Raw genomic sequence first — 21,285 nt, forward strand, 5'->3', positions numbered from 1 at the left:
CTCTCCGATTTCAATGAAACTTTTTAGACATGTTATCCTATGCCTATAGGGTAGAGGACCCAGAAATCGCCCACTTTATAGTGGCAATCTAGGAAATTTGATGAGAATTTGATGACAATTTATGGTTTTTGTTTCTATTTGTTGTAGAACGTTGATAAACTATTTGATTTTTAGTTTCCACAAGGTTTTTATCATTTACATGTTCATTTTTTGATAAAATTTTGCGTTTTAATAAAGTGCTCTGAAGAGCCTATTTTCGCCCCCCTAAATCAAATTTTCGCCCACCCTTGGAACCAGTTTTCGCCTACGACAAAAATCAAGAAATCAAATGATATTATGATACAAAGCTAAGCAAATATGGTCTCTTATTGATACACAACATGTTCCCGAAGCTAAATTTCATTGATGTGCACATATTTTGTCGTACATATTATAAATTGAGGTTCAAAAAATTCTAGGAGTTTTTTTTTCAGATATCCTACTTATTTTGAGATTCTCTGTCTATTATAACTAAAACCAAAATATGTTCTCACTCTCACTAAAAAATATGACTGAATCAAAATTTGTGATAGAACTCATGAGTCCCTGTTCACCCTAGATAAGGGTACACAGTTACAATTAGCTCCATGTTGTTGTTGATTTTGTTAGGGGAACTTTAACCCTATGGGTCATTTGCTCCCGAATTGACTCAATATAAAACATCGAGTACCTCCTAATAAAAATATTAAAGCACATGTGTAACTACTTCTCCATCCTCTGCTTAATTTGTTCTCCTATGTACCAGTAAACTTTTACAACATTTGAACAAAAACCCCTTATGAATGAAAGTAAATAAAATGATTATTTAACCTTTAAAAATAATCTAGAGTGTTCCTAATATATTTTCAACCACATTTCGCTGCGATTAGAAAAGTTTTCATGGTAAACGAAAACTGGTTCTAGATAAAATCTTAAAACACAATACTAGATTTCGCCCTGGTCGAAAATTGGATCGAATGTTTTTTCATGACCCCAGAAATCGCCCACTTTATTTTATTGAAAAAACCTTTGGTAAACGTTCAAAACAGGTAAATCACTAGATTTTCATGAAATTCAGACATACAGTGAACTAATGAATTATTCATTCACATTATTTTCGGACAAAATGAGTTGAATTTCCCTCATTAACATTATTACCCGCTGTAGTCTAAATTGACAAAAATATGGCGGCTGCAGAAAGGCTATTTTTGAAAAGCTTATAAAAACTTAATAAACAATAGAAATTCATTAGGAAAGTTTCAATTAGTACTAGAAATGAATAAATATGTGAACCTGCATAGTAAATTCAACCAAAAAACGGTATGAGTTTGCTAAATACAGTTTAAATCCAGTAGGTGGGCGAAAACTGGGTCCTCTACCCTATAAGCCATTTTTGTGTATATGGAGCCAGTTGCACTCGAAAATGACATTTGAGAAGGGAGTTTGCTGTTAAAATAGTTTTGTATTTTGTAATTTAAAAATTCCTGTAACAAAAAATGGTAAAGACAAACTTGTAGGAAATTGGCCGGGCTTTCTAAAAAAACACACTGAAAGAAAAATACACGCTATTTTCATGTGATTTTCAATTTTTAAGTTTAAAAGTTAAATTTAAAGGTGATGTCACGATTTTTTATCGTCCAAATTTTTGAGGAAATAGCCTAAGATGTTGAAAAATACTCATAAAAAATGCAAACATTCTTTAATTACAACTACAAACATTCTTTAATAAAACTGTTTTTTTTAAGTGGTCTAAAAGTCAAAATTTACATAAACCGATAGTGGGAATCGTTTCCTCAGATAATTTTACATAAAAGTCCCCATATTGACAATTGTCCTATGTCCAATCCTTGTGAAGATACAGTGGTTTTAAAAATAAAAATGTTGAAAAAATAAGTTTTTTTCTGGTTTTTGAAAATGTCTATATGACAGGCTTGATTTTTCAGGCTAGAAAATATTTATACCGGAAAGCTCGTCCAATTTCCTTTAACAGCATTTGAATTGGATGTATAGGCTTACAGATATAAGTTGAATAATATTGCTCATAACTGAAATTACCTTTTTTTTCAGTGTGGTAGAAACCTGGATAGTATACAAGCTTACTTAATTATTTAAACGAGTCAAATCAAAAAGTTGTCGAAGGCAAACTTATGGGAAATTGGACGAGCTTTCCGGTAAAAATATTTTCGAGACTGAACAATTAAGTCTGTGATATAGAAATGGCCAAAAACCACCAAAAAACCTATTTTTTCAACATTTCTATTTTTAAAACTGAGCAGTTCTCTAGGATTTCGGTCATTCGATTTTTTTTGTATTTTTTAATCTGACTGAAACTTTTTTGGTGCCTTCGGTATGCCCAAAGAAGCCATTTTGCATCATTAGTTTGTCCATATAATTTTCCATACAAATTTGGCAGCTGTCCATACAAAAATGATGTATGAAAATTCAAAAATCTGTATCTTTTGAAGGAATTTTTTGATCGATTTGGTGTCTTCGGCAAAGTTGTAGGTATGGATACGGACTACACTAGAAAAAAATAATACACGGTAAAAAAAATTTGGTGATTTTTTTATTTAACTTTTTGTCACTTAAACTTGATTTACAAAAAAACACTATTTTTATTTTTTTTTATTTTTTGATATGTTTTAGAGGACATAAAATGCCAACTTTTCAGAAATTTCCAGGTTGTGCAAAAAATCATTGACCGAGTTATGAATTTTTTAATCAATACTGATTTTTTCAAAAAATCGAAATTTTGGTCGTAAAAATTTTTCAACTTCATTTTTCGATGTAAAATTAAATTTGCAATCAAAAAGTACTTTAGTGAAATTTTGATAAAGTGCACCGTTTTCAAGTTATAGCCATATTTAAGTGACTTTTTTGAAAATAGTCGCAGTTTTTCATTTTTTAAAATTAGTGCACATGTTTGCCCAGTTTTGAAAAAAATATTTTTGAAAAGCTGAGAAAATTCTCTATATTTTGCTTATTCGGATTTTGTTGATACGACCTTTAGTTGCTGAGATATTGCAATGCAAAGGTTTAAAAACAGGAAAATTGATGATTTCTAAGTCTCACCCAAACAACCCACCATTTTCTATCGTCAATATCTTAGCAACTAATGGTCCGATTTTCAATGTTAATATATGAAACATTTGTGAAATTTTTCGATCTTTTCGAAAAAAATATTTTCAAAATTTTCAAATCAAGACTAACATTTCAAAAAGGCCAAACATTCAATATTACGCCCTTTTAAAATGTTAGTCTTGATTTGAAAATTTTGAAAATATTTTTTTCGAAAAGATCGGAAAATTTCACAATTGTTTCATATATTAACATTGAAAATCGGACCATTAGTTGCTGAGATATTGACGATAGAAAATGGTGGGTTGTTTGGGTGAAACTTAGAAAACATCAATTTTCCTGTTTTTAAACCTTTGCATTGCAATATCTCAGCAACTAAAGGTCGTATCAACAAAGTCCGATGAAGCAAAATATAGAGAATTTTCTCAGCTTTTCAAAAATATTTTTTTCAAAACTGGGCAAACATGTGCACTAATTTTAAAAAAATAAAAAACTGCGACTATTTTCAAAAAAGTCACTTAAATATGGCTATAACTTGAAAACGGTGCACTTTATCAAAATTTCAGTAAAGTACTTTTTTATTGCAAATTTGATTTTACATCGAAAAATGAAGTTGAAAAATTTTACGACCAAAATTTCGATTTTTTGAAAAAATCAGTATTGATTAAAAAATTCATAACTCGGTCAATGATTTTTTGCACAACCTGGAAATTTCTGAAAAGTTGGCATTTTATGTCCTCTAAAACATATCAACAAATAAAAAAAATTAAAAATAGAGTTTTTTTGTAAATCAAGTTTTAGTGATAAAAAGTTAAATAAAAAAATCACCAAATTTTTTTTACCGTGTATTATTTTTTTCCAGTGTAGTCCGTATCCATACCTACAACTTTGCCGAAGACACCAAATCGATCAAAAAATTCCTTCAAAAGATACAGATTTTTGAATTTTCATACATCATTTTTGTATGGACAGCTGCCAAATTTGTATGGAAAATTATATGGACAAACTAATGATGCAAAATGGCTTCTTTGGGCATACCGAAGGCACCAAAAAAGTTTCAGTCGGATTAAAAAATACAAAAATTAAAATTGAAGAAAAAAGACCGATTTCGTAGAGAATTGCTCAACTGCTGTATTTACACAAGGATTGCACATAAGACAATTGTCAATATGGAGACTTTTATGTAAAATTGTCTGGGGAATCGATTCCCACTATTGTGAAACAACATATTTTTTTAAATGAAAATGCGATTGAGACTTTATTTCCCTTAAAAATTTCCAAAAAGTTAGGGCCTTTATAAACCAAAATGTAGCATTTTTATGTTACGTGTTTTTATGTTCTAAAAATTGGTGGAGCAGAGAAAAACAAAAAAAAACATTTTCACCTTAAGTCCCAAGGGACATGCTAGCACTAATACCGAATTGTCATAATTGAAGGATTTTTTTCTGCAATTTTGACAATGGTTCTCCTTCAAACCTCATTCGTGTTTTTTTTATAAAGTATTTTTGTTCATTTGTTTTTCTTAAATTTCAACAATCGCGAAGATTTTTCATAAAACGTGTCTAAGTGATTATTCAGATAAATGGAAGTGGTCTTACCATCCCACGAGATATCAAAAAAAATCCACGAATTCTTGACTATCGATGAAAAAAATTTTTGAGGTCATTTAAAAAGTTTAGTAAAAATATGACCACTTTTGTTTACTAATAACACTTAAATCTGTTACGTTCCCTTTTTTTAGCTGTGCATGTGATACAGCTGGACGTAACAACTCCCTCACATACGGCAGTGGTTGAGGGTGGTGGTGCCCGCAAGGGTCGCAAATGGAACGCAAACAATCCGAAACGGCGAGCTGCTAGTCCAAACATAATTAAAATAACCATTCAGCTCACTTGAGCTGCAATATCCGTTTTACCCGGGAGTGGATATCTTTGTTGACCATTTAAAAGTTGTAAAACGTATAGTTAGAAGCCAATCTGGTGATGCATTGATGTAAACATTGCATGTAATGGAATGTTTAGTTTTGCTCATATTTTGTGATGGAATTTAGAACAAGTAAATACGTGCAATAATTGCATGTCAAATCAATATTATCATAAGAACCCATCAGCTGCGAATCGTTCAAATTGATTCAACTCGTTCACTTTGTCCAAGGCCACAGTCAATATTTCACCAACATCTACCGCAACCTCCCCCCAGCCCCAGATGGGGGGGGCGGTTAGACATCAAACACGCGCTGAAAATTATGACCGACTTTACCCATCACCACCATCAACCGTGAAAACCAATTATTGGGTGTTTCGAGGCTTTCCGAACATTAATTTTCACGGCTCGCCGCAGCACAAAACTTCACACCAGCAGGTTGAAACTTTGATTGTTTGTGTAAGCTCTCGCATCGTCACATGTGTCGAGGTTGAGAGTTATCAATTTGAAAATTACAACCAAACAAACCACACCCGAACTAATCCCCGACTCGTTCCAACTCAAACGCTCTTCCGGACATCGGCGTCTGTCACTGCACGGGACTACAGTTTCAGTGGTGACGAGTGGAATGTCATCCAGAGTTGAGTTCTCTCGTTCCGCAAACCACACACACACACCGCACACCAAGAGTCAACATGCACTCTGAGTTTCATCTTGTTATACAAAAGGCAAATGCAAACATTGTGTCTGCAGTGGGCTTGATTTCTCCAAACCTGTGTCAGCTAGCCGGCCAGCCAGGAAGATCCTTGCTTTGTACGGTGGGGATTGCTGGTTTTGTACAGGTTAGAAAGCTCAAACAGGTCAGGGTGGCTGCACTGATAGTAACATTAATTGAAATTTGGAATTAGAAATTGAACATTGAATATGAACAAAACCGACTTGAATCAGGTCGAACTCGAACTTTCCAAAAGAATCAATTCAAAAGGTCATCGAGAAGAGCCTGAAATTCAACAGGCAACAGTCAATTTACTGCTCAATTATCCTCACCGGAGGGTCACTTTACAACACAATAAGGATGTTCTTGATTTCAACCAAATCTCGTTTCCGACCCGCGCATCACTCCGGAAGCTGTCACCCTGTCTGACGGCGGAAAGCTGCTCAACGCCGACGACCCTTGTCACACGGGCTTTCAGAATGATTCCATTCGAAAAGTGGTCGCCCAATTCTGTCCAATCCGGTCTTTATTACAAATTCAATAGAGTCGACTTGATCACTTTATGAGCTTATGGCCTCTCGCCTGACCGCACACCTCACCCCTCCGAAATCCTTCCGAACCTGCTCGGGAATGGCCCACGTTGAGCAAACAAATTAACGCCACCGCGCGGGGTGGTGCCCCCAAAATAATCCCGCCCCAATCCGGTCAAAGAGGAGGTGATTCCCCGGGAAACCACAAATTATCGTTTGTGTTGCATACCTTCCGGGGGTTAATCCTTTTTACACACAAACAGATTATCGATTGTGATTGCGGCGGCGACCAGCACGTGGTGTTTTCTGCTGGTTTTGGACGGGGTGGGTTCCACAAACATTTTGATGGCCATCCACCTCAACCCTCAACCCCCTTTTTCCCCGCCACCCACACAAGAAGGTTTTGTTTGACGCGTGTTGTCGGAGTGTTGTTCGTGTGAATTGCGGTTTTCTTGGGTGTTATGGTATTTGTGTGTGTGTGATGTTTGTGTGGGTGGTTTGTTCGGAAAGTCATTGGTTTATATGTTTTATGTATTTATACACGGCTATAGCAAATTAAATCTGAAAGTCAATTGCCACCATCAGCGTCAGAAGCAGCCAACAGCATCAGAGTCGGAACAAAGCTGGGTTCCGATTGTTCCATCAGGGCACGGGGTACGTGGGTTGAGAAGGATGCGTGAATCAAAACTTTATTTTATTTCAGATTTTTTTGTTTGGTTTCTGTTTTTTTTTTCTTTTTTTTTTTTTGCTGTAAACGGCATGTATGAAACAGCAATTTATTAAAAATTTACCAGGTTACTAAAAATTTGGAGCGACATAAATACTTTTTCTTCTCGTGATTAGTGATTTAATCTGTTATTTGCTTATAGACCTAAAAAGGTCTAGTGTAGAAAAAATCTCTGAAATAATTAAAAATGAACAACCTGTTTTTGGCTGTTGTTTTGTATTTTTGCTATTTCTTCCTTTTTATTTTTTGATATTTTTGCTATTTTTTTGTTATTTTTGCTTTTATTTGCAATATTTTTTTTTGCTGTTTTTGCTATTTTATGCTTATTTTTTGCTTATTTTGCTTTTATTGTTTTTTTTTTAGCTTTTTTTACTATTTGTACTATTTTTGCTATTTTTGCTATTTTTGCATTTTTTGTTATTTTTGATTTAATTGTTGCTATTTTGGTTTTTTTTTGCTTGTTTTGCTATTAATGCATTTTTTGCAATTGTTGCAATTTTTGCAAGTTTTACAATTTTTGCAATATTTGCAAATTTTTCCAATTTGGAAATTTTAGAAATTTTTTGCTGTTTTTGCTATTTTTGCTTCTTTTTGTTTTTTTTTGCTATTTTTGCTATTTTTGCTGTTTTTGCTATTTTTGCTATTTTTGCTATTTTTGCTATTTTTAAAATTCTTGCTATTTTTGCTATTTTTGTTTTTTTTTTCGATTTTTGCTATTTGTGCTATTTCAGCTATTTTTGCTTTTTATGCTTGTTTTTTGCTAATTTTGGTTTTATTGCTTTTTTTTAGCTTTTTTTACTATTTGTACTATTTTTTTTATTCGTATTTTTGCTATTTTTTTCTATTTTTGCTATTTTTGTTTTTTTTTGCTATTTGTGCTATTTCAGCTATTTTTGCATTTTAATGCTTATTTTTTGCTAATTTTGCTTTTATTGCTTTTTTTAGCTTTTTTACTATTTGTACTATTTTAGCTATTTTTGCATTTTTTGCTGGTTTTGCTATTAATGCATTTTTTGCAATTGTTGAAATTTTTGCAAGTTTTTCAATTTTTGCAATATTTGCAAATTTTTCCAATTTTGGAAATTCTAGCATTTTTTGCAATTTTCTGCAAATTTTGCTATTTTTTTTTTGCTATTTTTGCTTTTTTGATAATCTTGCTATTCTTGCTATTTTTTGCAATGCAATTTTTGGCTATTTTTGGCGATTTCGGCTATTTTTTCTATTTTTGCTATTTAGGCTAATTTCGTTATTTTTTTGCTATTTTGGCTTTTTTTTTTGCTTTTTTTGCTATTTTGGCTTTGGCTTTTGGCAAAAATAGAAAAAAAAAACACTAAAACAGCTAAAATATCAAAAATAGAAAAAAAGCAGACATATCAAAAATAGCAAAAAAAGCAACAAATTGCAAAAATAGTAAAAAAAGCAAAAATGGCAAAAACAGCAAAAAAAAACAAAAAACGAATGAATATCAAAAATAGCAAAAATTGAAAAATTAGCAAAAATAGCAAAAAAAGCATAAAAAAGTAAAAATAGCAAATTTTACTTTTTTATGCTTTTTTTTGCTATTTTTGCTAATTTTTCAATTTTTGCTATTTTTGATATTCATTCGTTTTTTGTTTTTTTTTTTTTTGCTGTTTTTGCCATTTTTGCTTTTTTTACTATTTTTGCAATTTGTTGCTTTTTTTTGCTATTTTTGATATGTCTGCTTTTTCTTCTATTTTTGATATTTTAGCTGTTTTAGTATTTTTTTTCTGTTTTTGGTATATTTTTGCTATATTTTGTATTTTTTCTATTTTTGGCTTTTTTTGCAACTTTTACTATTTTTGCTATTATTGCTATCTTTGCTTTTTAGCTATTTTTGCTATTATTGCTATTTTTACTGTGTTTGCTTTTTTAATATTTTTACTATTTTTGCTATTTTTTGCTTTTCTTTTGCTATTTTTGCTTTTTGTGCAATTTTTTGCTATTTCTGCTTTTCAGCTATTTTTGTTTTTTTTTGCATTTTTTGCCTATTTTTGCCAGTTTTGCTAGTTTTGCTACAATTGCTTTTTTCTATTACTAAAACAGTTCAACTCCAGGCAAATAAAAAATGCAAAAAATAAATAACAAACCACCTCGTTTGGCATGTGTTTACTTCGGCTGGGTTGGTTCTGGGTGGATGGAAATTCTCCGCACCGGTGCGTCCTGATTGAACCGGAAGTAATTCAGGATCAGAAGTGCGGTTTGCGAGCACGATATCCGGGCTGATCTCCGCTCTGATGGAACATGGGATAACGATATGCCGGATCGAAAATAAAAAAAAACGGGAAATTGGTTTGGGCAGTAAAGTGCCATGCTCCAATTTGGGTTTGTTTGTTTTCCGATTGACTTTAGAAGCTTATGAGTTGTTTTATCACCGAACACAGATTGTTTTCTATTTAAAAAATGTTATCTGATTATCTCCGAAAAGAAACAAGAACGTAATTTAAAAATAAAATTGATTGACACCACCAATCAGCATATTTTAACAACAATCCTCTTCAACCCACAAGATTTCAATTAGCGTAATTAATTTCGACCAAATTAGACCCTCCGCATAGTGTTTCGAGCTAATAATGAAACACTTCGAGCAGCCCCTCGCTCACCTGAGGTCCTCCCCTTTAGCAGTGATACTTGATGGATTTTGTGTTGAAAAATAATCTCCCAGGTAATTAATTATTCACTTCGAAATTTGGGCCTTTTCTGATGCGATTAAAAGCTAATTGATTTTCCCCGGCACCAAACCAGCAGCTGATTAAGTTCGGTGTGGTTTTCCTCTCCTAGGAATGAAGTTAATCTCGGGATTGAAAATGACTTAATCTTCATTCTGTGAGGCCGGAGCATAAATTTGATCTCATCACACGAAAATAAAGTTAAAAAATATGGGGATGTGGAGAGGCTTAGTATTAGGGGTTATGTTTGTGATGAATGCATAATTAATGCGGCACAAAATTGCCAAGGGTGTAATTTGTTAGCTTTTGCAAAGTTTCCACTTCAAACATACTCATGTGTGTTGAGCTGTTGAAGTGAGACTTTACAACAAGATGTGTAAACAACTTTGGTGGAAAGTTTTTGATTGAATTCTTGAGCACACATTTCGTAACTTGACACATTTGTTATTTTGTTTATCTTTCAGAACGTAAACTGCCACAATACTAAGAGGCTAATTTCACATTTCACAGAATCTACAAAGAAAGAAGGATTCGTGGACATACCGTAGTAAACGGTACGGATCATTTTTGATGTGGTGTGTGATTTGTGTATGCAATCCTGAGATGTTCTATAAAAAACCGAAAAAACTCCATACATTGTTGTCACTCTTAATATGAAAGAAGTTTAAATCTTATCGAGCTATCTTCATACACCCTGAAAATTTCTTTAGGTGCGACAACTGGCTCAAAAGATTTCAGGTCAGAACGCGTTTGACACACGTATAAGTCCGACTACCGTAAACATTTTTAATTTTAACTCGGGGCTCTTGCAACCAAATTCAACAGAACTTCGGGACAATGAATATTTTATCAATTACAGTACTTGTTCGGTAACTGGGCTGAGAACGTAGCCCAGTCACCGAATGCTGTTCGCTAACTGGGCTGAACGAAAAATAACGAGGGTACCACCGATGCATAATATTTTCTTGTTAAAATTTTAAAATTAATAAAGTTGCTCAAATTTATTTAGAATGATTACTTTTCTTATTTCTTTAATTGTGACTTGAAATTACATAAAAGTTTGAAATTTTTTTTTCACTTATTGAACATGATTTTTGCATCCATTAACCCCTCGGTGATTTCGGTTTGTTTTGGTTTTTTGACGTTTGTCTGCTTTTTAACTGGGCTACGGCCCAGTTGTCGAGCGCCCAGTTAAAATGCAGCCCAGTTAAACAACGCCCAGTTACCGAACAACTACTGTATTTGTTTATTCAAGGTCAAACTTTAAAATGCGTTTTTTTCTTGGAACGTCAAAAAGCGACGTACGACAAGCAAGCACGACAGCGTCGACTGGTCAATTGAATATGGAGACCTTTGTGTATTTTTTCGCTAACATTTCTTTATCTTTCTTCCTCAATTCCAGGACACCACCCAGTGCAAAAACCCCCACGGCCATTCACACCAACACCAGGAGCAACGGAACCTCCGGCGCCACCACCGTCGTCAAGGTCGTTGACAACCACGCTGGCCTAACGCTCAAGAGCTTACCACCGCAACAGCAGCCTCAAAAGTCCCCAAATAACAGCACGAGCTCGTCAAACAGCAGCAGCAGTAACAGCAGCAACAACCCCGTGGAAGCGACCTACGCCAGTGTGATAAAGAAGCCCAAGGGACCTGCTGCTGCTGCAGTCCATCCGGCGGGTCCAGCGATAGTCGGGGAGTTTAACGCGGCGGATCTGAGGAATTCGCTGGACCGAAAGTTGAACGGGTTGCTTTACAGCAATGGAGTTGGAACGGCGATTCACCACGGGGGTGGAACGACGATTGTGGGAGCGACATTGAAGGACAACTCGAGGTACGGGGGGAACGTTAGTGGCCATCAATACCTCAGCAGTAACGACAGTTTGCTGCTGGACAGTAGTAGCATTAGCAGCGTTAGCAGTGGTGGCAACCACACACTCCTTACGAGTCCAACGCCGCAAAATCTCAGCGGTAGCAACAATGCCTCCCCAATAACCGGCATCTCGTCGAACGGTGCCCTTGTACCGCCACCCTACCGGGATCCACCTCCGCCACGAAACTCCCCACTCTCCCACAAGCTCCTGCTCGAGAACCAGCTGAACAATAATCCGAACGCCAGCATCAGCAGCACCGGCAGCAACAGCTCCAGTCAAATCATCTCACCCTCCTCCTCCACCAGCCAGATGAACAATCTGAACGTGAACCGGAAACTGGAAAAGGATAGCATCAACATGAATCTGGCGCTGGCTGCGGCCTCCGCGCCGACCTCAACGGGAAGTGGCGGAAGTATCGGCGGGGGCAGCAGCATCGGCAGCGGAAGCAGCGCCAGCAACGCCAACGAGCTGCTCCTGCTCAGTGAACTGAACCTCAACGATGGCCAGACGTCGGCGTCGTCGTCGTCGGCGGCGGCAGCGGCCCAGTACAGGGATCTGGTACAGCTTATCAAGTATCAACGGGAGAAAATCAATACCCAGCAAGCGGATCTGTCGAAGGTAGGTGGAATGAGGGGGGGAGACGCTGCTATCGAGTTGTTGTTGTTGTTGGGGGTAATATTGTTTGGTATTCATTTTATACTCTGTTGCTTCTCCGGAATCGGTTGGCTGGGATGTAGGACTATGCAGATTTTTTGTTGCTTCGTCTATCACTGTGATTCTAGAGGGTGTGGACATAAATTGCAGTGAAAGTTTTTTTTTTTTTTTTTGGGCAACGCTTTTTTTAAATTATTTCAATTTTATTTATTATCATTTTGATTTATTTATTTGGTTGAAGACTGCACTTTTTGATTGTTTTTCCTCGCGAAAAAAATTATTTTAAATAATGAATTTTAATAGAAGCTAATGAAACTTATCATGAAGTCTCAATTTATTTTCTAAAAATCAAGGGAATATTGTATGGGACCACCCTAACGAAATTATAAAGTTATCCAACTATATGTTTTTCCATGTAATTTTACCCGCTGAATCTGAAACTCAGAATTGAGCCAAGGGGTACCAAAATGGGTTTAATGTTGGACCCTAATTACGAACCAGAGGTCCATTTCTATATATACAGCAATTCCATTTGAAAAGAGCCTAAACCGAAATAAAAAATTCCCCGATCGGGCTCAACATTTTTCTGGGGGTTCCTTGGCCAAAATAATTAGACCCGTATTTTTGGTTTGGCCATTAAAATGACCTGCATCGTGCTAGGGTGGTTCGAAAAATTGCAATTTTCGTATTTTTAGCAAAAAACCACTTTTTTCAAAAAAAAAACATATCTCCGCGTCATTTCTGTCTTAAGGCTAGTACGCAGACCGGAAGGAAAGGGGTCAAGAAACAGCTTTACGAACGGCAGAACAAAAGAGAGGGAATGTTTTCTTGGGGCTTTTCTTCACCCTCTCTGACTTGCTTTCGCTACCGCTGCTGCCCATTTGAAATTTTTCTTGACCGATTACTTCCGAAGTGCGTACCTTACATTAGACGCAAAAGAAAGGTGATTAGTTTGGCAAGAAGTGTCAAAAATCAAGCATAACATTTGTAAAAGTCGTATGAAATCTTTAAATGGCGTTGTGACCGTGTCTGGACCAAAGAGCCTATGCCTGAAATTATTTTTATCGGATTCGAAAAATTTCACATAAAATATAAAAAAATTGACGATGTCGAACCGTACGTTTCCGAAATATGGTGCTTGCGCCATTGCGGACATAACTTTTGTAAACAAGAGTGTGTCCCTTTCACACCTTATGTAAACTGTCATTTGAGGGAAAGGGAAACACTATTGATTACTAAATCTATGTGCCCTTTTGAAATGTTAGGCTTCATATGATTTTTTGAAAATAAAAACTGAGTTTTTCGACGCGCCACGCCCAAAAACAGGAAATTGACGAAATCGGCAAAAAATCATATTTTTTCACTAAAACTGCGATAACTTCAAAATTTTTGCGATGACATACATGTTTTGGTACCCAAATTTGCGTCTTTCTGACTTGCAACTTTTTGCGTTTCTCTTTGTTTCTTCGTCCTTGTCTGTCGCGGGTGACGATGAACGGCCATGATCGACGACGACCAACTTTTTCAAAACTTTCGTAAAATCGCGATAACTCGTGATGTTTATAAGCAAACCCCTTATGATTATATATCATTTTTTGGTAATTGACTGCTCTACAACTTTGTAGAACATTATTACACTCTAAAAAATAACCCTGCAAAGTTAGAAAAAACACGAAATTCTAAAATGAAAAAAATTGTTCTAAATGAAAAAATGACCTTTTTGGGTCAATGTATATTCGAAAAGTACATTGAATTTCCCTTAAAATGACATGTCTCACAATTTTAGACAGTTGAGTTACGGGAAATTGCAGAATTTTCAATGCTTTTTTGTGTTTTTTTTTCGATGAAATATACGTTTTTTCGGAATTCTGAGTGCGCCATTAAATCGGGCGTCTAATTTTACATAAAAGACCCTTTGACACCAAATTACTATCTCATCACCGTTTCAGGCTGCAATTTATTGAAAAACACATCTTTTTCGCATGTTCAAAAATGAAAGGGGTTGTACCGCCCCTCTGCCTCGAAATATAAAAAAATGGACCTCGGATTCGTGATCAGGGACAAATTTTCACGCAAATCGAAGACTGCAATGTGAGTTGGCGGAGAATTACCCATAGAGATTCCTATTACGCAAATTAATTATTCTGTCATGAGGAGGAGAAAGGGGAGGAATCATTGGACAAAAATTCAGTTAGCTGAGCAACTCTCTACGAAATCGGTCTTTTTTCTTCAATTTAAATATTTGTATTTTTTAATCCGACTGAAACTTTTTTGGTGCCTTCGGTATGCCCAAAGAAGCCATTTTGCATCATTAGTTTGTCCATATAATTTTCCATACGAATTTGGCAGCTGGCCATACAAAAATGATGTATGAAAATTCAAAAATCTGTATCTTTTGAAGGAATGTTTTGATCAATTTGATGTCTTCGGCAAAGTTGTAGGTATGGATACGGACTACACTGGAAAAAAATAATACACGGTAAAAAAAATTTGGTGATTTTTTTATTTAACTTTTTAACACTAAAACTTGATTTGCAAAAAAACACTATTTTTAATTTTTTTATTTTTTGATATGTTTTAGAGGACATAAAATGCCAACTTTTCAGAAATTTCCAGGTTGTGCAAAAAATCATTGACCAAGTTATGAATTTTTTAATCAATACTGATTTTTTCAAAAATCGAAATTTTGGTCGCAAAAATTTTTTAACTTCATTTTTAGATGTAAAATTGAATTTGCAATCAAAAAGTACCTTAATGAAATTTTGATAAAGTGCACCGTTTTCAAGTTATAGCCATTTTTATGTAACTTTTTTCAAAATAGTCGCAGTTTTTCATTTTTTTAAATTAGTGCACATGTTTGTCCACTTTTGAAAAAATATGTTTGAAAAGCTGAGAAAATTCTCTATATTTTGCTTCATCGGACTTTGTTGATACGACCTTTAGTTGCTGATATATTGCCTACAAAGGTTTAAAAACCAGGAAAATTGATGTTTTCTAAGTCTCACCCAAACAGCCCACCATTTTTTAATGTCGATATCTCAGCAACTAAAGGTCCGATTTTCAATGTTAAAATATGAAACATTTGTGAAATTTTCCGATCTTTTAAAAAAAAATATTTTCAAAATTTTCAAATCAAGACTAACATTTTAAAAGGGCGTAATATTCAATGTTTGGCCTTTTTGCAATGTTTCATATATTAACATTGAAAATCGGACCATTAGTTGCTGAGATATCGACATTGAAAAATAGTGGGCTGTTTGGGTGAGACTTAGAAAACATCAATTTTCCTGCTTTTAAACCTTTGCATGGCAATATCTCAGCAACTAAAGGTCGTATCAACAAAGTCCGATGAAGCAAAATATAGAGAATTTTCTCAGCTTTTCAAACATATTTTTTCAAAAGTGGACAAACATGTGCACTAATTTAAAAAATGAAAAACTGCGACTATTTTGAAAAAAGTTACATAAAAATAACTATAACTTGAAAACGGTGCACTTTATCAAAATTTCACTAATGTACTTTTTGATTGCAAATTCAATTTTACATCTAAAAATGAAGTTGAAAAAATTTTTGCGGCCAAAATTTCGATTTTTTGAAAAAATCAGTATTAATTAAAAAATTCATAACTCGGTCAATGATTTTTTGCACAACCTGGAAATTTCTGAAAAGTTGGCATTTTATGCCCTCTAAAACATATCAAAAAATTAAAAAAAAATTAAAATAGGGTTTTTGTGCAAATCAAGTTTTAGTGTTAAAAAGTTAAATAAAAAATCACCATTTTTTTTACCGTGTATTATTTTTTCCAGTGTAGTCCGTATCCATACCTACAACTTTGCCGAAGACACCAAATCGATCAAAAAATTCCTTCAAAAGATACAGATTTTTGAATTTTCATACATCATTTTTGTATGGACAGCTGCCAGATTTGTATGGAAAATTATATGGACAAACTAATGATGCAAAATGGCTTCTTTGGGCATACCGAAGGCACCAAAAAAGTTTCAGTCGGATTAAAAAATACAAAAAAATCGAATGACCGAAATCCTAGAGAACTGCTCAGCTATTAAAAAACGGTCCATATTATGGCTCAGGTAAAATACTGTACTGATTTAAAAAAAATTGAATATACACAGAAAAAATAATGTAAATTTGGAAGCTTTAATTTTGGAAGGTTGAATATTACCTCTTTAATGATGTAATTTAACCTCAATTTAGACTGAAAAAGTGGCATTACACCAGAAAAGTGGTAAAATTACACATTTCCAGAGGTAAAATTACAGCTTTTTTCTGACATAAAAGACGTACCCCTTCCCAGATGTAATATTACCATGATTTTTTTCTGTGTAAAAAATTACAAAAATATATTTGATCAGAGCAGTTCATTTCAAAAAACCTGCCAAGCAATGTAACTCACAGTTCTGATTTAAAATATTTCAAAACAACAGTTAACTTTAAAGAATCAACTTTTCATCACACACTGTCTGCATCTGTGCCATCCAGTCGTCTACGTTCTCTAGAATAACGCCCCCCTCTGCTGCTGTTGCTGCTGCTGCTGCTACTGTTGCCGTTTGCCAGTTGATGGTGATTTCCCGCGCGTTCGACAGAAATGTGATCCAAGCAAAACAAAAAGGGGGGAGGTGGCGGTCAGGAGGCGGAAGCATATTGGAGGTCGGATCCTATCCCATTGATACGCACACTCAGTGGGCGTTTTTGATGAGATGGGTGGTTTGTAACGTGATCCCGGGGTTTTCGGTATTGTTGCTGGGTTTGTGATACTAATATATTCCACACACAGACACACACGTACAGAACCACCCCTCTGTGATGAAGAAGATTTGATGGGCTTGTTTTGTTGGCAGAATGTTTCACATCAGAGCCCTCGATATAAACCGATAGCAATTTGCATGGGGATCAGCTGGGAAACTTTGCCGACGACGACGACGACATCGATGTTCGGCAGCTTAAGCTTGTTGATACTGTTTGCTGGTGGAAAATCATGGGGGCTTTCGACACATTTTCAAGATTTGGACTTCTAGGAATTGCCAAGTCCCTCGCATCGGATCCGTCGGGGCATCCAGCGCGGAAATTGGTTCGAAACGTTTCCGATAAATGGGATGTGAGAATTTGCAGTTTGTTTCCTTGCTTTGCGATAATCAAACACAGATTGGAACAGGCTTATCAGGCATTTAACTGTTGGAATTTGGTGGCAAAACTCATTTATTTTATAAGTTTGCTAAAATAGCTGTTTTGTGTTGGATGTCACATTACAGGCATATTTTCTACAAGCGATATCTTTGGGAGCTATTGGTCCGATCTTACTTCTGATTTTTTCATAACTTTACAGCACTTTGGAGTCATATACTCTTTTATGAGCTCAAAAATAACAATAAATAGGCCAAAATATTGCTCTCGAAAAAAAATATTCAAAGATTCGACTGTTCGTACTGAAATTTGAAAAAAAAAGACGCTTAATATTACACAGAGCCTTTTTGTAAACACATAAAATGCATCCGAAGGGATTCAATTACAGCACAAATAAAGAGAACTGGTGTCTTATCCCGCTCGGCTATCAGAGCGATCAAGAATGTAAAGGATAAACGCATGAATGAGCTTGACATTTCGATTAAGTAGATTTCTCATACTAAAAGAATACAGACTTAGGGTGTACTATTACATTAAATTTAATAAAATAATGCATAATTTAATTTACATGAAGGCCTTCTACAAGCAACTAGAATACTATTTTATTTGCTGTGGAATTTAGAAATTTGTTACATTCCAATAGTAATCATGGTAATTCCATGTCTTTTATGTCAGAAAAATGTGTAATTTTCCATCTAGAAAAATGTTAAATTACCCATTTTTCGTAGCAATACCACTTTTTTAGTCTAAATTGTGGTAATATTACATCATAAAAGAGGAGATATTCTACCTTCCAAATATACACATTGTTTCACTGTGCAGCAAAGAGTTTCTCAAACTAATTTGAACTAGAGGGTGACGACTTTCGAGATTTTAAATTTCCCCGGAATCGAGAGTTGAGTTTAGCCATTTCCCGGGAATTCCCGGGACCCGGGAATTTTTTAACTGGCTAATAGTGTCAATAACTTAAAAAGAAAATTAAAAAAAACGTTTCTTTTTAATGAATTCAGATACAGTTAATTCATACCAATGAAATGTAAAACTAAGTAACCTCATTGTTTTGAGGAACTATTTCTTCATTTTGATTTTTTACCTCAATCTACAAATAAAAAATCGTTCCTTGAGCCTTTTTGGGACTCAAAATTGCAGTTTAAAATGTTTACGAATCTTCATTCGCACTGAGTGATTTTTCAAAAGTTGCACAAACTTGTTGTTGAACTTATTATTAGATTTTTTGAAGGTAAAAAAATAACTAATATATAATTTTCCATTTATGCAATATCGTATTTTTGCAATATGATAAATAACGATACAAAGTAAAAACTTTAAGTTGATTTTTTTCTTCTTAAGATCAACTGTAAATGTTCAAAAAAAGCAGACACTAACTTTACAAAGAATGCCTGATTGTTATTCCCAAAATATAATTTAATGTGAAAAACACAAAATTACTTATTGACATCAAAAAAGAAAATTACCTTGATACAGCGAAATTGACTTACTTAGAATAAAAAAATAAGACTTATCTTGAAAAGTGTTTCCTACTTAAAAATAATAAATATTTCATTCCTGGTGCGTAACTGCTAAGAATGTTTCAAGGTAAATTTTGGGGTCGACATTTTTGGTTACTCTCAATTATAGTTATTGGAATTTTCAAAAGTTAAAATTTACACTTTTGAAATAAGAAGATTAGAGAAGCATTGGTTTATTCCATTTTGAAAATCGAACATTGAACATCCAATATTCTAAACCATTTCGAATTTTTCAAATATTTTTCTGATTAAATTATTGATTTTGGTTCGATATTTGTAAGTATAAAATTTCCCGGGAGTCTCGACCAAATTTCCCGGGAATCGAGAGGTCCAAAAATGGCCGATTTCCCGGGAAATTTTTCCCGGGAATTCCCGCTCGTCACCCTCTAATTTGAACATATATTTTGTCTTGAAACATAAAACATCCAAACAACATTGTTCGTACTTTTTCATTTGAAATCAGTATATTCAAATTGCAGAGTATAAAATAATATAGAATCAAGTATAAAATGAAGAAGAAGAACGCTGGACAACTTTTTATATGTCCAAAAAAAGATTTTGTTGAAAAATATCATGATGTTCGTCTTTTTTTTATTTTATTTTTTTTTTATTTTTTAATCGGCTTAAACTTTTTTGGTGCCTTCAATATGCCCAAAGAAGCCATTTTGCATCATTAGTTAGTCCGAATAATTTTCCATACAAATTTGGTAGCTGTCCATACAAAAATGATATGTACAAATCCAAAAATCCGTATCTTTTGAAGAAACTAATGGTTCGATTTTCAATGTTAAAATATGAAACATTCGCGGAATTTGCCGATCTTTTGGAAAACAATATTTTCCAAAATGTTAAATCAAGACTAACATTTCAAAACGGACCAAACATTAAATATTACGCCCTTTTAAATTGTTAACCTTGATTTAATTTTTTTTAAGTATTGTTTACGAAAAGATCGACAAATTTCACGAATATTTCATATTTTAACATTGTAAACCGTATGTAAAAAATACAAAAAAATAATGACCGAAATTTCAGAGCATTGCTCAATTGTTGCAATTTTTAGGCCATTGCAAATATAACTTTCTGACAAAACTAAACTTGCATTGAAAACACTTGAAAAATTGTTTTGTGTTCTATTCAGAATACACTGTAAAACGATTATCATGCATTTTAATCAAATCAAGCCTTTTAATATGTTTACAATTTTTTTATTGTAGGACCACAGATCGGTAAAATACGTAAAATTTCAAAAATAAAAAAAATTCAAATTTCAACCAGAACCGAGGTACAAAATTTTTCAATAAAATGTGTACAGTCAAGAAGTGTGTCATGAAATAAGTTTACAATTTTTTGTCTGGCACTTTTGTTTTTTTTTATTATATGAGCAGTTCTCTCAGATTTCGGTCATTCGATTTTTTTGTATTTTTTAATCCGACTGAAACTTTTTTGGTGCCTTCGGTATGCCCAAAGAAGCCATTTTGTATCATTAGTTTGTCCATATAATTTTCCATACAAATTTGGCAGTTGTCCATACAAAAACGATGTATGAAAATTCAAAAATCTGTATCTTTTAAAGGAACTTTTTTAATCGATTTGGTGTCTTCGGCAAAGTTGTAGGTATGAATATGGACTTCACTGGAAAAAATGATACACGGTAAAAAAAATGGTGATTTTTTATTTAACTTTTTGTCACCAAAACTTGATTTGCAAAAAAAAACAATATTTTTTTTATATGTTTTAGAGGACATTAAATGCCAACTTTTCAGAAATTTCCAGGTTGTGCAAAAAATCTTTGAGCGAGTTAAAAATTATTGAATCAATACTGATTTTTTCAAAAAATCGAAAAATTGGTCGCAAAAATTTTTCAACATCATTTTTCGATGTTGATTTGCAATCAAAAAGTACTTTAGTGAAATTTTGATAAAGTGCACCGTTTTCAAGTTAAGGCCATTTTAGGGGACTTTTCTGAAAATAGTCGAAGTTTTTCCTTTTTTAAATTAGTACACATGTGTGCCCACCATTGAAAAAAATATTTTTGAAAAGCTGAGAAAATTCTCTATATTTTTCTTTATTGAACTTTTTTGATACGACCCTTAGTTGCTGAGATATTGCCATGCAAAGGTTTAAAAACAGGAAAATTGATGTTTTCTAAGTCCCATCCAAACAACACACCATTTTCTAACATTATCAAAATTTCACTAAAAAAAAATTTGCGACCAGATTTTCGATTTTTTGAAAAAATCAGTATTAATTCAAAAATTCATAACTTGCTCAAAGATTTTTTGCACAATCTGGAAATTTCTGAAAAGTTGGCATTTGATGTTCCCTAAAACATATAAAAAAAAAATAAAAAATAAAAATAGAGTTTTTTTGAAAATCAAGTATTACTGACCAAAATTTAAACAAAA

At 33.9% G+C, this 21,285-nt stretch overlaps 1 protein-coding gene across 3 annotated transcripts in view; it reads left to right on the forward strand.

Annotated features, from left to right (window-relative positions):
- LOC120416957 (ras association domain-containing protein 8) overlaps positions 1-21,285 on the forward strand; it is a 158,669-nt gene that overhangs the window by 111,858 nt on the left and 25,526 nt on the right. For all 3 annotated transcript variants that reach the window (XM_039578863.2, XM_039578868.2, XM_039578867.2), the window contains exon 4: positions 11,081-12,170. In XM_039578863.2, the coding sequence (XP_039434797.1) occupies positions 11,081-12,170 (1,090 nt within the window). The remainder of the gene's footprint in view (positions 1-11,080; positions 12,171-21,285) is intronic.

The sequence above is a fragment of the Culex pipiens genome, chromosome 3 (genome assembly GCF_016801865.2).
Source record: "Culex pipiens pallens isolate TS chromosome 3, TS_CPP_V2, whole genome shotgun sequence".
In the NCBI taxonomy this organism is placed as follows: Eukaryota; Metazoa; Arthropoda; class Insecta; order Diptera; family Culicidae; genus Culex; species Culex pipiens.